Source organism: Lagenorhynchus albirostris, chromosome 6, assembly GCF_949774975.1.
Source record: "Lagenorhynchus albirostris chromosome 6, mLagAlb1.1, whole genome shotgun sequence".
NCBI classification, from domain to species: domain Eukaryota; kingdom Metazoa; phylum Chordata; class Mammalia; order Artiodactyla; family Delphinidae; genus Lagenorhynchus; species Lagenorhynchus albirostris.
The window spans coordinates 50842835-50856934 of NC_083100.1; the positions used below are offsets into that span (position 1 = coordinate 50842835).

General features: G+C 35.9%; 1 protein-coding gene across 10 annotated transcripts in view; it reads left to right on the forward strand.

The window, feature by feature from the left end:
* The first annotated feature begins 2627 nt into the window (after positions 1-2627).
* Positions 2628-14100, forward strand: part of PDE1A (phosphodiesterase 1A) — a 288873-nt gene continuing 277400 nt past the window's right edge. For all 10 annotated transcript variants that reach the window (XM_060152508.1, XM_060152509.1, XM_060152505.1 and 7 more), the window contains exon 1: positions 2628-3028. In XM_060152508.1, coding sequence (XP_060008491.1) covers positions 2976-3028 — 53 coding nt within the window. In that variant the 5' untranslated portion in view covers positions 2628-2975. The remainder of the gene's footprint in view (positions 3029-14100) is intronic.

The following is a 14100-nucleotide window of genomic DNA, read 5'->3' on the forward strand; positions in this document are numbered from 1 at the left end:
CAAGGTGACAACCTACTCAGTAGGGGTAAAAGCGAGGACTCAGGAATGAGGCATCTGGGTTCAAATCCCAGCTCTACCACCTGTCAGCTAGCTTCATAATCAGTTGGGAACCTTGTAGCAGGAAAGTTTTTAAATAAAAGATCAAATGCTGTCTCTAACAGTGTTGAGTTTTTGTTGTTGTTTGGTTTGGTTTGAGTTCTGGCACATTTTTAGGTGAGGCTCACGGTGTGAACAGGCAAAGGAGTTTTCTGTGGGAGGTAATGCCTGTAGGCAGAATGAACTGTCCGGTCTCCTCTTGGCGAGGAGCTCAGGGCTGTGAGAACAGAGGAGCTAGGGGGCCTCGAGGAAGGTTCGGAAGATGGAGGAGGTGAGATCTTGCCGGTGGTGTTGATGGTGCCTTTGCTGTCTGAGCTGGACTCAGAGTTGCTGCCCCTGCAGTAGGCGCCCAAGCCTGGGAGGATGCAGATACAGACGGCAGCAGAGGAGCAGTGGATGGAGGGGCCGCTCAGGCGGCCAAGAGACACGCAGGATGGGGCTTCTTGATTCTTGTCATCTGGGTCAGGGGTCGATGACAGTCTTTTCACACTGTTGTCCCTCTCTGAGCTCGTATGCTTCACAGCTCCCGCCAATAGCTTTGCCTGGGAGAATTTGTTCTTGGTGCTTGTACGTATGTGTAGTGGGTGGGAGTGAAAGGGTTAGGCTAAGTCATACTGAAAAAGGGTTCACCATAATAGGAAAAATACAAAAATCATTTCTGATCCCCACCCCCAGAAAAAAACTATTCAAAATAAATTATCCTTAGTATATTTTAATAGGAGATTTAGTCTGTTTATTTTTATGATAAATTTTAGTATTTTGCACAGTACAGTTGTTGAAGAGTATATTTTTGCAATTTAAGCAACAATAGTGAGGTTTTTTCATCTTACTGAATACTACATTAAATTTGAATAAGTTAACAAAGCAAACTTTTCTCTCAAATATTAAGTTTAAATGCTGTTAGAGAAAAAGTTAATGAAAACATTTAAGAAATACATATTTTTCTTTGTGCCAAGTGACTAACTTACAGTTATCTTCTTAGGGCTCCTTAAGTTCTAAGATTGGATTTAAAAATAAATATAGTGTAAGATATAAGTGGGAATCTAAGTTTTCTACCTTAACTTCAGAGCAAAAAGAATATAAACCTAATGCAAGCAATGATGTTATTTTATGGATTTTCTGTAATTAGTTTAACAACGTTCAGATTCTGCAGTTGATAAATCAAGCCTTTGAGCCTCAAGTAAGATTGTATACTTGCTTGTCATTTGAACTGTACCTTGGTTAGATGTTTATTAGTATTCCTGTTGAGTTCCTTCCATCATGTTAATGAAGAAATCATCTCAGTTTTCTAAAATCAAAGTGGACAAAACGAAAGTTAATAATAGAACTAGGACTAGAACCCACTTATTTTATTTTTAGTTCAATGCATTCTCAGACTGATTCCATTTCCTAGTGTGGATTAGAACTGCTCAATATGATCAATGATTTATTTTTAATTCTCTTCTTCTTTGTCTCTCCTCTGGGAGGAAAAAAAAAGGTGTTCTTCCTCCTGTGGACATATTTAGAGGGTGCTAAGAGCTACAGGTTGTCACCATAATGATCATATCCCCCTCTGTGACATTTGATCCTTATTTGTATGGATTATTCAACTAAAGCATGTGTGTCTCTCAGTTTTTTCACCTTTTATTACATGTATATTTTTAAAACATTTTAATCATGCTTTGAGATGGTTTATTTTATTACATAACATACCTCTGGCCTGGAATCTCATGACATTATCGATTGAGTAGAAATTTTTTTAGTGATTTAGATGCAGGAATGTCTCCAAAATAAGTTATATTAAAATATGGGGATTCGCCTTATCTGTAACTTGAACAAAAGTCCCTGCAGTGTGAGTCTCAGTCTTCCAAGTAAAACAATTTTTAATGTAATTTATTTTCAGCTGTTCACAACTTCTTATATCTACTTTTCTTTCTTTTTATTTTCATAAATTAAAATTTGATTGTATAATATAAAAACCTTAGGTTCCCAGGGAGTTTTGGGGGACTTAAAAAATTGTGTTTATGTGTGTGTGTGTTTCCATATCTTTTTTGCAGTTTCCCCTCTTAGTTGGAAAGCTACACTTGGGTACAGATATCTGGGTACAATGTCACTGATGGAATTAAGAAATTTTTGTTTTTCTAACTTTTGTAGCTCCGGCTAGCTTCACAGGGGTTTCTATCAGTTGAAATGGCATCTTCGACTTCAGCCAAGTGTAGGTTATTAGGTTATGAGTGCCAAAAACGTTGAGTCGTCTCCACACTTCATCCAGCAAGAATAAAAGCAAGATTGTAAAATAATTATAATCTCTTGAATCAAAGCCAGCCATGCAGCCTGAGTCCATCTTTCTTCATTAATTTGTATACAGTTCTTATTTTAACAGAACAAATTTTCAGAGGGTACTCACATGGGACTGCTGAACCAGCTGTACAACTTTTATTTTGAAGAAAAAAGTTGAGCCTCAGAACGGGCTGTTATAAAGACAGGGAGGGACTTAGCTTTTCCGAGCTTGACCAGCATGTGGAAGGAGTGCTCTCATGGCTGCAATAACCTAGTGAGCTCCTACCTGGGTGCCACGGGGGTAGGAAGGTTTCTGTTTGTTTTGTTCTGTTTCTGAGGGTCCTGTGCACTCCTCTTGTCCATGTCAACGTGACTCGGTGTTTTTGCACACCCTGCTCTGTGGGGGAGTGCCCCAACGTGCCTGTCTTATGTGGCCTCTATGGACACACTGCTCAGCTGGCAGAGAGCAGGGAAGTTTTCTCGAGCACCCAAAAAGAGAAAGAGAAAACTACTTTTTCCTTCTGGGCTCCTTGCAGCACAATAGATCAGGATAAGCTTCCACATTCCCTCCCTGGATTTCTGGAGTGGTTTCCAGGAACAAGTTAAACTTTCACCTTTAAATGGATGACCATGTCACAATCAGGAGGAAACATCTCCAAAGACCCATCTTTAGGTAAGTCATGCTACATCCTAGGTGGCTCCAGGGCTATCAGGAAAAGTAATTTCTCTTTTTCATACTTAACTTGGGAATTCTGGCACTAAACTACGGCAAAGCAATAAAGAGTGTGCCTAAAGTTTAATTTAATGCATACTGAAGGAGTCCTTTTATTTTCTATTTTCTGAAACCCTATGCCCAAGCTTTTATTAATTCTTCAAAATGTATTTTAGAAATGCATTGCATTAGCTTTTTATGCACATGAATGACATAGCACTGGAAAAACTTCTGAAACATTATGCAATCCCTCTCTGTTTCTAGTGGTTGCATAGCCCTGTAAATGGGAAATGTTGTGCTTGGTTCTTTCAACTGATTTCGCTCAGAAGTAGTATTTCACTGCTGTGAATGCTACACTTTTTTGAAGTAATATATGGGGAGACAAATTTGAACTTGATGGCTATTATACTAGAGTGTGTACATCTTACAGCTAGTTCAGGAGTATCTGTATAGCAGTTAAAGAAACAGTAGGGCAATAGGAGATATTTTACACTGGGGTGGAATCTTGGGCCAGGCAGAATGTAGATCTAGTATAATGGATTGGGCTAAGGTTTTATTTTGAGGGGAGAGACACTCTTTTTCTAAGACAGCAGCAATTTCTTCATTGACTCTATAACTCTTGATTCTTTAGTTACCTGTTATGTGCTTTAGAATCCAGAATTGGGAATTAAGAATTTTAAAGTAGCTAGAAAATGAACACAAACAATTTCTGCCTCTTAAAACGACAAGTTTAAAAAGTTAATTGTATAATAAATTTGTGTTTCCCCCCAGGTAATATCTTAAATATAGCAAAGATACTACATGTTAACAATACTAAATGTTAAAGTCAATTTGCAGCCACTGGTTGTTGATCTTGAATTAACAACAGGATGATAGAAGTTTATGGGTGGAATTCCTGACATTCCATCGTTGTTAAATAATGAATAAGAGTGGGCCTCAAGGAGTATAGTTATATAAAATGTTTCAATTTTATGTATTGATTAAGCATTACAACAATATTATTAGTAGAAAATAATATACTCTTGCAATGCTTAAAACAAAATGTTAGCCCAAATCTGTTTTAAAACCTTTTGAAGATAAATATTTTTAAATCTATGTTATGGATTTCATATAATGTGTCTACTTATATATGCATTTGTAAATTTAACCAAAAATCCAAAATGACCCCCCCCCCGCCGCAAATGTGTATTCGCCTGCCATATTTCTTATGGCAGGAACTGGAAAAGTTCTTCCAGTCCCTACATAATTCACTTCTATTTTCTCTCAAGTGCATGTGTGACTTCAAAGAGGTATGAGAGTTGCACAGATAATTCTAAACTCAACCGCACTGAGGCATCGCTTGAAGAGGGCACCTTCAGAAGTTCAGGAGGGCAAGGTTATGTTGGATAAAATCAGATCCACTTAGCCATCAACTTTAGTGTATTACTCCATTGTGGAGCTGTTGTGATTTGTGGCAGGTGATCTTTCATTGGTTTATGCCAAATCCTTGTCTCCTCCTGATAAATTATATGCTAAGGTGCCACTCGCAGGGGAATTGCAATTCGACTGTGCTTCTGTTATTTTTCATATAAAGAGCAGATCCTTTGTGGAAGGTGGGATTCTTTGTCCAGATAATTAGAATAAAATTTGGTAAATTCAAATGATTGCTTTATGATCCTGATGACCTAGAAGAGAAAACACAGCTACCAAAGAGGACATACTTTCACCCAGGCAATTATTTCAAGTAAGTGTTGAAATGGGTCCCTGGCTGAAAACAGATTAAGGCTAGATGTAGGGTGGGACTGATTGGTCAACTGGCATGTTGACAGCTGACTTTGCTTTAATCAGGATGTGATTGTGATGAAGGAAAAGGGAGGTAGAGAGTATCTTAAACGATCCAAATGACTAGATGTAATTCCTCAGAGAAAGTTTTAGGCTGTTCTTTAGTAATGGGCTTTCTAATAGCTAGTTGTGCTTTGGGGCAAGCTGGGAAGTGGTTTAAGCTTGGCGTTGGCATCTTTGGCCCATATCCCATGTCTCACTTCATTTTCTTTGTCAGCCTCCTTTCGCAGCTCCCTTGTCCTCTTGGGCTCTTCCTGGGCTGTCCAGCCTTTCACACTGAGACATCCTTCTAGGCCTGCCCTTTCTGGTCAGAGACCCATGTACCAGACCTTTCCTTCTCAGTATGTACTTGTGTACAACCCGCTTCCTAAGGGCTTTGCACACTGTTTCTCAATCCACATGGTAAGCGAATCTGTGCTAGAATGTTTCATATGTGCTAGTTTACAAGTTTAACAGAAAATTTGTGAAGTATCTTTGCTTTTTATAAATAATTCATTTAAAATTTTAGTCTTTAAGAGAGATCAGCCCAGAATTTATTTTAGGAACATCTGACATATTGACACCATTCAAATTTCTATATACATGCTACTTTCTTCTGGACTTGAACCCACAGCTTTAATTCAATTCACCTGGCATTCTCTGGTTGAGTAGACCTGTCCATAATCTGGGATATGGCACTGGGGAGGCCAGACATGATAACAAGAAACAAACCTTACTGACCCTCACAAGGCAGATCATCTAGTATATATCTAAGTAACCATGGCACAGGCCGATCATGGGTGCCAAAAAAGAGATAACAGCATTGTGGGAAATTATAATGGAAAAGACAGATTTCAGACTAATCTGGTACTGAGTGAATTGAGAAAGATAAGAGCAAGATTTTTTAAATTTAATTTTTGAGACTGAATTAATATCAATTTTTCATCAACATGATCTCCCTAAATTTCAGATAGTAAAAGTCATCCATCAGGTGTAAAAAATTTGAGAGATTTTTAGAGGAGATGATGAATACTGAAATTCCATTGCGATATGCTATTGGGAAGTCTGGGAGGAATCTTACGTGCTATTAAGAAACTGTCTCTAAGAATGTTTCTCCTACAGTGCTGATTCTCAAATCATTTCACATAGTTAGGTTATTAAATCTATATTTTAAAAGTCTATCATGGAAATTTTAGATATACATTTTCATGTCAGATCTGTGAAGCAAGGAACAAAGGCAGAGTTTCTTTTATGGCCGAGGCGGGAGTATATATGATCTCTTTCATGCATTTCACATGTTACTTTGGGATCAATGAGACTATTCAGTCCTGAGCATATATATATGATGCATCTCAGACATATTTTGTGGTTCTGCCTGCAGATGTTCTTGTAGCTCAGACTTGTACCAAGAAGAGATGGTTCTCCCTTTACTCAAGAGAAACACTTTAGGCTTTATATTGTAATTTTCTAGGAAGGAAACACTGTTACAAAACATGTATTAATGTGTTTTCCATCAACAACACTGAGTTTGTTCCTCAGCACTTAGAAAATAAAATTGCATAGATCTTTAAAATCCAAGATATGAATCAACACGATATGAGAGCCCTCAGATACACACATTCTTTAGACCTTTAAAAACTTTTTTCTGTATTACTACAGAGTTTTATCTCTAGTAATCATAATCTCTTTATATAAAAAGATTCATCAATTTACAGCACATTTCAGATGAAGTACCTTTATGTAACTTCAGTAAAACAATTGCTGAAGACACTTCCATCTTATTGCATACTCATATTGCTTAGTGAACTTTCTATATTCCCAGGGGATGAATCAATCTTAGACTTTGATACACGAAAAATCTGTTTCTCCTAATAAAATTGCATCAGTGAAAATAATTCTTATCTGAATTTCACTGCCATGAAGTGTTTAGTGTTTAAGTCTGGGTTTTTGTTGTAATTATCTCCTCCCACTTGATTTGATATTTTATTTTATCATATTCTATTGTATGTGCATCTTTTCTTTTTCTGTTTGTTGCTTTAAATTCTTTCTGAAAGTAGGTACAAAAATGAATTAAAAAATAAATTGAAACTCTTATTACATGTTAAGACTTATTTAGTATTTTTTAGAACCAACAACCTTTTGAAACTCTTTCAGAATTCAAAAGTGGATAAGTTATTTTTGGGGTGACTTCTCATTAGAAGTAGCACTAAAAAGCTACAAATGAAATCATACAAATAGTTCTTCGTCAGCCCTAGAATTGAGAACCGGTCTACGCATCCAGGAGCTGAGACAGTAAAGTACAAGTCAAATGGCTGCCAGGGCCCAAGACCAATGAAAATCATGTTGGGTTCTTCATAGCATTTAGAACATGCTGTTTCTTCTCTTTATGTCTTTTCAAAGTTTTATTTTTACAAGTGTCTGTTAGCAGAGGAATTCTGAGTGTATTTTTGGCAAGCATATTCTCTTCACATGAAGATGTAGAAAGCAGTGAGATGCCTAGGAAAAGAAAAGCGGTCCTAATTTTGTTTGTTTGTGGACCTACTGGGGATGGTTAGTACCCTATTGCTGGGTCTGAATTCTAATTTCTAGGTTGTGATCTATTCTTTATAGAGGAATAGCATAAAATATCTGTTACATATTTAAAATCATATACCTTTTGGACTGTAATCATTTTTATTTAGTCCCACTTTATGCTCAGTGTATTAACATCAGTGTCAAAGCTAGATCAGAAGTTGCTAATATGCAGGGATGACACCACATTTCTGATTTTTAGACAGTAATAAGGAATCAGTAATATTACTGATTTTTAGACAGTAATAAGATGGAGCACCTGACTGCTTTGCCAATTTACAGTAGTTTTCTAGGTGTTAATTATTCCATGTTTCAGACCCATTTCCTTCAGTGTTTTGGGAACAATAGAAAACGTGAACAAATAATATAAAATGCAGAATCACTTCAAAATTTAAACAAGTTGTAATACATTATAGGACATTGGCATTTTTGTCTCATAAATATTTAAGTATTTATGACATTCTGTGCTTTGTCTCTTTTTAACACCTTCTCACAAAAAAATGTGTACTTTAGAGAGAAATGTATTTAGTATAAAGTCATCAAAGTGAAAAGTAATTACATGGAAAAAAAAGTGTGAACTGTGAAAGTAGTAGGGTATATTAAATACCTTTTCTTTTATGAAATGTATTTCCTCATAAGAAAAAGCTCTATGTAAGTCAAATCCAAAATATAACTCTATATTTATGAAAATATTTTACCAATTTTTGTTTCTAGGAGATTGTGAATTCATTTATTTAAAAAAATAGAGAAAAAGGAAAATGAATTGACTTGCAATGGCTACATAGTTATATACTGGAAATTTAGTTTCAGGGTTTTTTTTAAATGATAATTTTTATGTAAGTGACAATTGAGTGATAGAACAAAATAATTAACAGTTAAGTTATTTCCACTTGCTATGAAAGTGAAAAATACTTCTGGAGGTGGGAGGGAGGGAGACGCAAGAGGGAAGAGATATGGGGATATATGTATATGTATAACTGATTCACTTTGTTATAAAGGAGAAACTAACACACCATTGTAAAGCAATTTTACTCCAATAAAGATGTTAAAAAAAAAAAAACTTCTGGAAAATAGACATAGTGATATGAATTTAAAGTCTATGACATTATCAGACACAATGCTAATTAATAGAAGAACAAATATATTTTATAACAGACATGTTCATTACAAATTAATCTTTTAGTTGTCTAGGTCAAGATATTTCTGCTGGTCAAAGGTCGTTGTATGACTTATAGGGAAGGAATAGACACAATTGATCTTTAAAATAAATTACAAAGATCAGGGTAAAACAACAAATACATTTGAATGTAAGACAGGAAATGTTTATCAAGGAAAAAACTGTCAGACATTGTGGTGCCTTTTTTTACCCCAGTTGAGATAAAAGTAGCTCTAATTTTTTTTTTTTTTTTTTGCGGTACGCGGGCCTCTCACTGTTGTGGCCTCTTCTGTTGTGGAGCACAGGCTCCGGACGCGCAGGCTCAACGGCCATGGCTCACGGGCCTAGCCGCTCCGCGGCATGTGGGATCTTCCCGGACCGGGGCACGAACCCATGTCCCCTGCATCGGCAGGCAGACTCTCAACCACTGCACCACCAGGGAAGCCCAGCTCTAACTTTTAAATGGTCATCACAAATAGATAAACTGTAATTTGTCATACATTTTAAAGTCAGGAAGTAATTCAGTCCTTCTGATATTATTTCACCCACAGTTTACAAAAATTTCAATTATGTCCAATAAACTTATCATCACTAGTGGCAGCAACAGCAGTAGGTGGTAACAATACCAAGAGCTACTATTCATCAAAATCTTAGCATATTTTTAGACAAGGTACAAGCATATATTCTTCAGGGCAAGTTCATGAGGAAGTATTAAATTCATAATAATTTGGGGTATGGATCCAGGAAAAAGGAATAGATTAAAACATGGGAAAGCATCTCTCACTCAGGAGCTATGCAAATTTTGTTTTCTAAGCTAGAGGTTCTTGGTGCTGTTTGCATTCATCTAGGACATCGGTATGATTAGAAACTGCTTTTCAAAGATCTGAAATGTTTGAATTGAGGAAAATCAAGATTATGCAGGTAAAATGATCTAGTGGGGATAATTTTAACGGCTTTATACCATCTGGAAAATTTAATATTTGGAATAATCAGCCTGTTACCTATAGTTTTAGGTAAAAAACAATGAAAAATAATAATAATAGCAATGAAAAAATAATAGTAAGTTTAAAGATGACCTGTAGGTTTATAGAGAATAAGCTTAAAGAAGTCTGCAGTATTTATAAACCTAGTCTCTTTGGTTCTGTGACTCAACATGACATAATTTTGATCGTTCTCATGGGAAAGCTTCAGTTTGTTTATGTATTTGATTAAGGCTACTTGGACCTGATCTCTAATTGAGAGAAATCCAACGTTTCCTGAATTGGAGCTGCTGGAAGTGTAGGGGGCAATTCACAGTGCATTTGAAGGAACAGATGATAAAGCTTCCAGAGTTACCTTTGTAACATCCCAAGCCTGCTCCATTAGAGTCATATTTTTTGTTATGGAGAACTGTAAATTCTGAGTCAAATTTGTGTCCATTTTTGGTGTTTTGGTGACTCTAGCTTTTAGGATCTTAGGATGTTATTTTTAGAAGTGTTATTACATCAAAACAAATATTTAAATATTAATTATATACTCATTAACAAATTGTTTTTAGGCATTGAAAGTCATGGGCTTTTATTATGAAAATCATCGCTTCAGATTTAAAAATATTAATATTTAATTTGACATTTTTAAGGATCAAAGAGCTTGGAACAAATTGTTTGAAGACCTGTGGTAATGAAGAACAGTAGGGTTGTATCTTTAACATACAAATGTGGCGATTTTCTGAGTCCTAATTAAAGAAGGAAAAGAAAATTGTAGTAGGTCAAGTCACTTTTAAATTGTATCATTAAATTAAAATTTGGATGAAATTAGGGATGTGATAATCTGGACCACCTGTCCGTTGGAGATCTGTAAGGAAGATTTCAAATGCTTATAACCATTCCAGTGATGGTGTCTTTGAGAAACAACTAATAGAAAAAGAGACTCTGTAATTTCTGTGCCCACTAATTAAGCATTGGCTTCTCAGTCCAGCTGCATCCAATTGTTTCTAATTCTGAGATCCCATGTCATTTTATCTGCATCTCTTTTAATGCACGTTTCACTCCAGTCTGTTATAATTACTTAAGGGGATCAACTCTCCTCCAATACTGTAGGATTCCTAAGGCTGGAATCCATATTGAATCTCTGTATTTCCTATAACTTTTGGTAGAATGTGAGTCATAAGAACTTACCAAGTCTTTAAACTTAAATACCTAAAGGGACCAGGTCAGTACTGTAAATGTTTGAAACAGGAAGTGCTGGGAACTGTGATAGATGGAAAACACAAAACATTTGGTTTCACATTTTTAAAAACACTGATAGACTGAACAAAATCCAACTGAAGCCTGTTAGCTGGTGACCCTTAAAACGAATGAATGATAGAATGAATAATTTGTTTCCTTAGGTCCACATAGTGGTCATCTCTCCATTTTCAGGGTGAATGATGGCCAATAAATCTTGGATGAAAATTCTGGCATCTACATCCAAGAGGATTACTAGAGGAGTGGGTACTTGGCTCTTGTTTCTAATACCAGTTAAAGAATGAGAAAACCAATATACTCCACAACATACTTATACTGATAATCTGTATATAATTTTGTAGCATTAAAGGCATAGGTGAAGAAATATATAATTGTTGAATGAATAAAATGCATGCATTTTAGCCCCAACTTGAATTATCCTAGAATCAGGGAATTCAATGCTGATATCTTTGAACAACTATGACTTGTTAGAAAGTACTTTCTCAAGTAGAAATCTGTCTTCCTATCAATACAACTTTTTCTCTCTTAGTAGAACTGGCACAAGAAGGATCCAAATGTTCTCTTTCACAGGACAGCCTTTCAAACACTGAAGACAATTGTGTCAGCTATCACTGTTTTTAAATCTCCCTAAAGCATAGCGACTTAAAATGACATGAGTCTATAGATTAGCTGGGTGGTTCTGTGATCTGTGCCAAAGTCGGTTGATCTCAATGAAGCTTTCTCATGCATCTGTGGCCAGATGGTGGGTCTGCTGTGAGCTGCCTCGTCTAGGAGGACCTTGGTTATACAACTTGGGTTTCCTCCACGTGTACCTCTTATCCCTCCAGCAGGCTAGACTGGACATGTTCTCACGGTAATAAAAGGAATTCATGAAAAGAAGGATAAACTCACACTTTTTCAAGTCTCTGATTGAGTCAAGTTGCTACTTCTCATTGGAAAAATCAGAAAGTTATAAGACCAAGCCCAGAATTGGTGGGGGAGGGCATTAATAAAAGGAAACACATTAATTAATACAATTAATGCTCTCCGAAAGCTCTTATGCTCTTTCTGATTCTTCTTTCCTTCAGTCCAGCCATAGTTCATTCAGCCATTGAAGATACAGCAATAATTTGAATTTTTCTTTCATGCTGTTAAAGTTATCTGAGTGACCAGGGAGAATAGGAAAAAATATATATTAACAGAATAGTGAAGTCTAGTTGACCCTTCGGTGGCTGATGGGTCAAATGTGCCTTACCTGACTCCAGGGGTATAGCATGCCTGAGATTCCTGGTTTAAAAAGTTTAAAAAAGTTTAAAGTTAAAAAAGTTTCCCCTAATTGCCTAAAACATGAGCTATTACACACATAATGACCTATACTTTCCTGACTCCTCTTGGAGAATTGATTTTACCAAGTGTCATGCTAACAGACTTGAGAAAATTAGTTGTTTTAATAAAAGCTGACTATAGTTAAGTATATAATTTTTGGCAATTCGATTGCAATGCCATTAAAACTAAGACATGGAAAGAAGGCCTTGTAAATAGTAAAATAAAATAATACTTTCTTATGCATTTGAATAATATTCGTCTCATCCATAATGTGTATTCTCTAGGGATTTATGATTATTATCTTTTAAAAATGATTTATTTTTATAGGATAGATTTATGGTATTGTTTTCTATTACTGAACCCTCCCAAACACTACCATAATGAGTAAATGTTTTCATAAAAGCACAAATTACAAAATTTCTCTTTTAAGTTATTGATTCACAAAATGAATGTTTGCTACTGACATTAGAATTGCAGCTTACAGAACTAAACTGAACTAAACTAAACTACACCAAACTAAAACAAAACAAAACAAACTTCTGAAATTAACCTCAGGGATTCTGCTTCAGTAGGTCTGGGAGTAGAAAGCTTTGATTATTTCTTCATGCTCCCTGTTCTATGCTGATTGACAGCTAGATTGGGAGCCACTTTCCTTAATGATATAATTTACATAAAATAGGAATGGAAAAGTAGAGTAGTTTGGAAAACCTTTTAATAAAATTAGGATCAACATTGGAAATGTAAGCCCAATAATTTTTTTCAGGTGAAATGAATTTTGTTAATTTAATAAACAGGTAAAACATATTCTATGTGAAGCAGTATATCACCTCCCCTTACTCTCCCACCTCTGGCAATCACCAGTCTGTGCTCCGTATCTATGAGCTTGTTTTTTGCTTTGTTTTGTTTTAGATTCCACATATAGGTGAGATCATACAGTACTTTCTTTTTTCATTCAAAAATGTCTATGGGTACAGGGAATCTGTGCCTATGAAGAGGGCTAAGTTTCTCCTCTAAAAAATCTGAAACCCTTTTTTAGGATGTAGGTCTATAAAGTACAGAGACAAATTACCATGGACTCCAGAGCAATTGTTCTCAGCATTGGCTGTCTTACAATCACTGGGGAATTGAAAATCCCAATACCAGGGTTGTATCTCAGACCTATTATATCAAAATTGCTGGATGAGACTCAGGAATCAGTGTTTTTTTAAAACTCTCTAGGTATTTCTAATGTATAGCCAAGTTTGAGAGCTACTGCCTTAAAGAGAAGCACACATGAAAGACAATGACATAAGAGGGAGGAACAATTGAGAATGAACATTGAAGGGTGCCTAGGCTTTTGACAGGCAAGTAGCAGAAAGAAAGGACATCAAAAAGATGGCATGGCATAAGCAAAGACATGGGAATATAAAAGTTCATAAGTGTTTGGGAGAGTTTTGCCAATAGGGAGAACTCCTGAATGGCCAGCATAGAGCTGAGCTTCTGTGTGTGGAAAAGATGTGTAGCTGAAAGTTTGGTTAGGGCTAGCGAGTCAAGGGCCATACTGCATTTATTTTGTAAATATGTGCTGGCACCCATCTGGTCTGTTGTTAAAACCGACAAACCTGATGAACCAAACTCCTGAGCTCGGTATTTCCAAAATGCTTTTTCATCATAGGGCACTATCCCCCCAAGATACTCTGAACAAAACATCAAATAAGTTTGGAAAATACTGCCTGTCATACTCATTCTCCTCTTAGAGATTTACAAAGAATATTAGAATTCGTGCAGTAAAATAAGATTGTTTACTCCAGTATTTCCCAAATCATATTCTATTTCTATATAATGCTTATACTAATAATGCTTATTAGTATCTCCAGAAATTAATGTTTCAAAGTACACATTTTTGTTCCCCTAAATTTTTTCAGAAAATGTCTCCTTTATTTTTCTGAAATTCATTTTGTTTTTGGGTAGTCTTGTTTTCATCCTTTAATTACTTC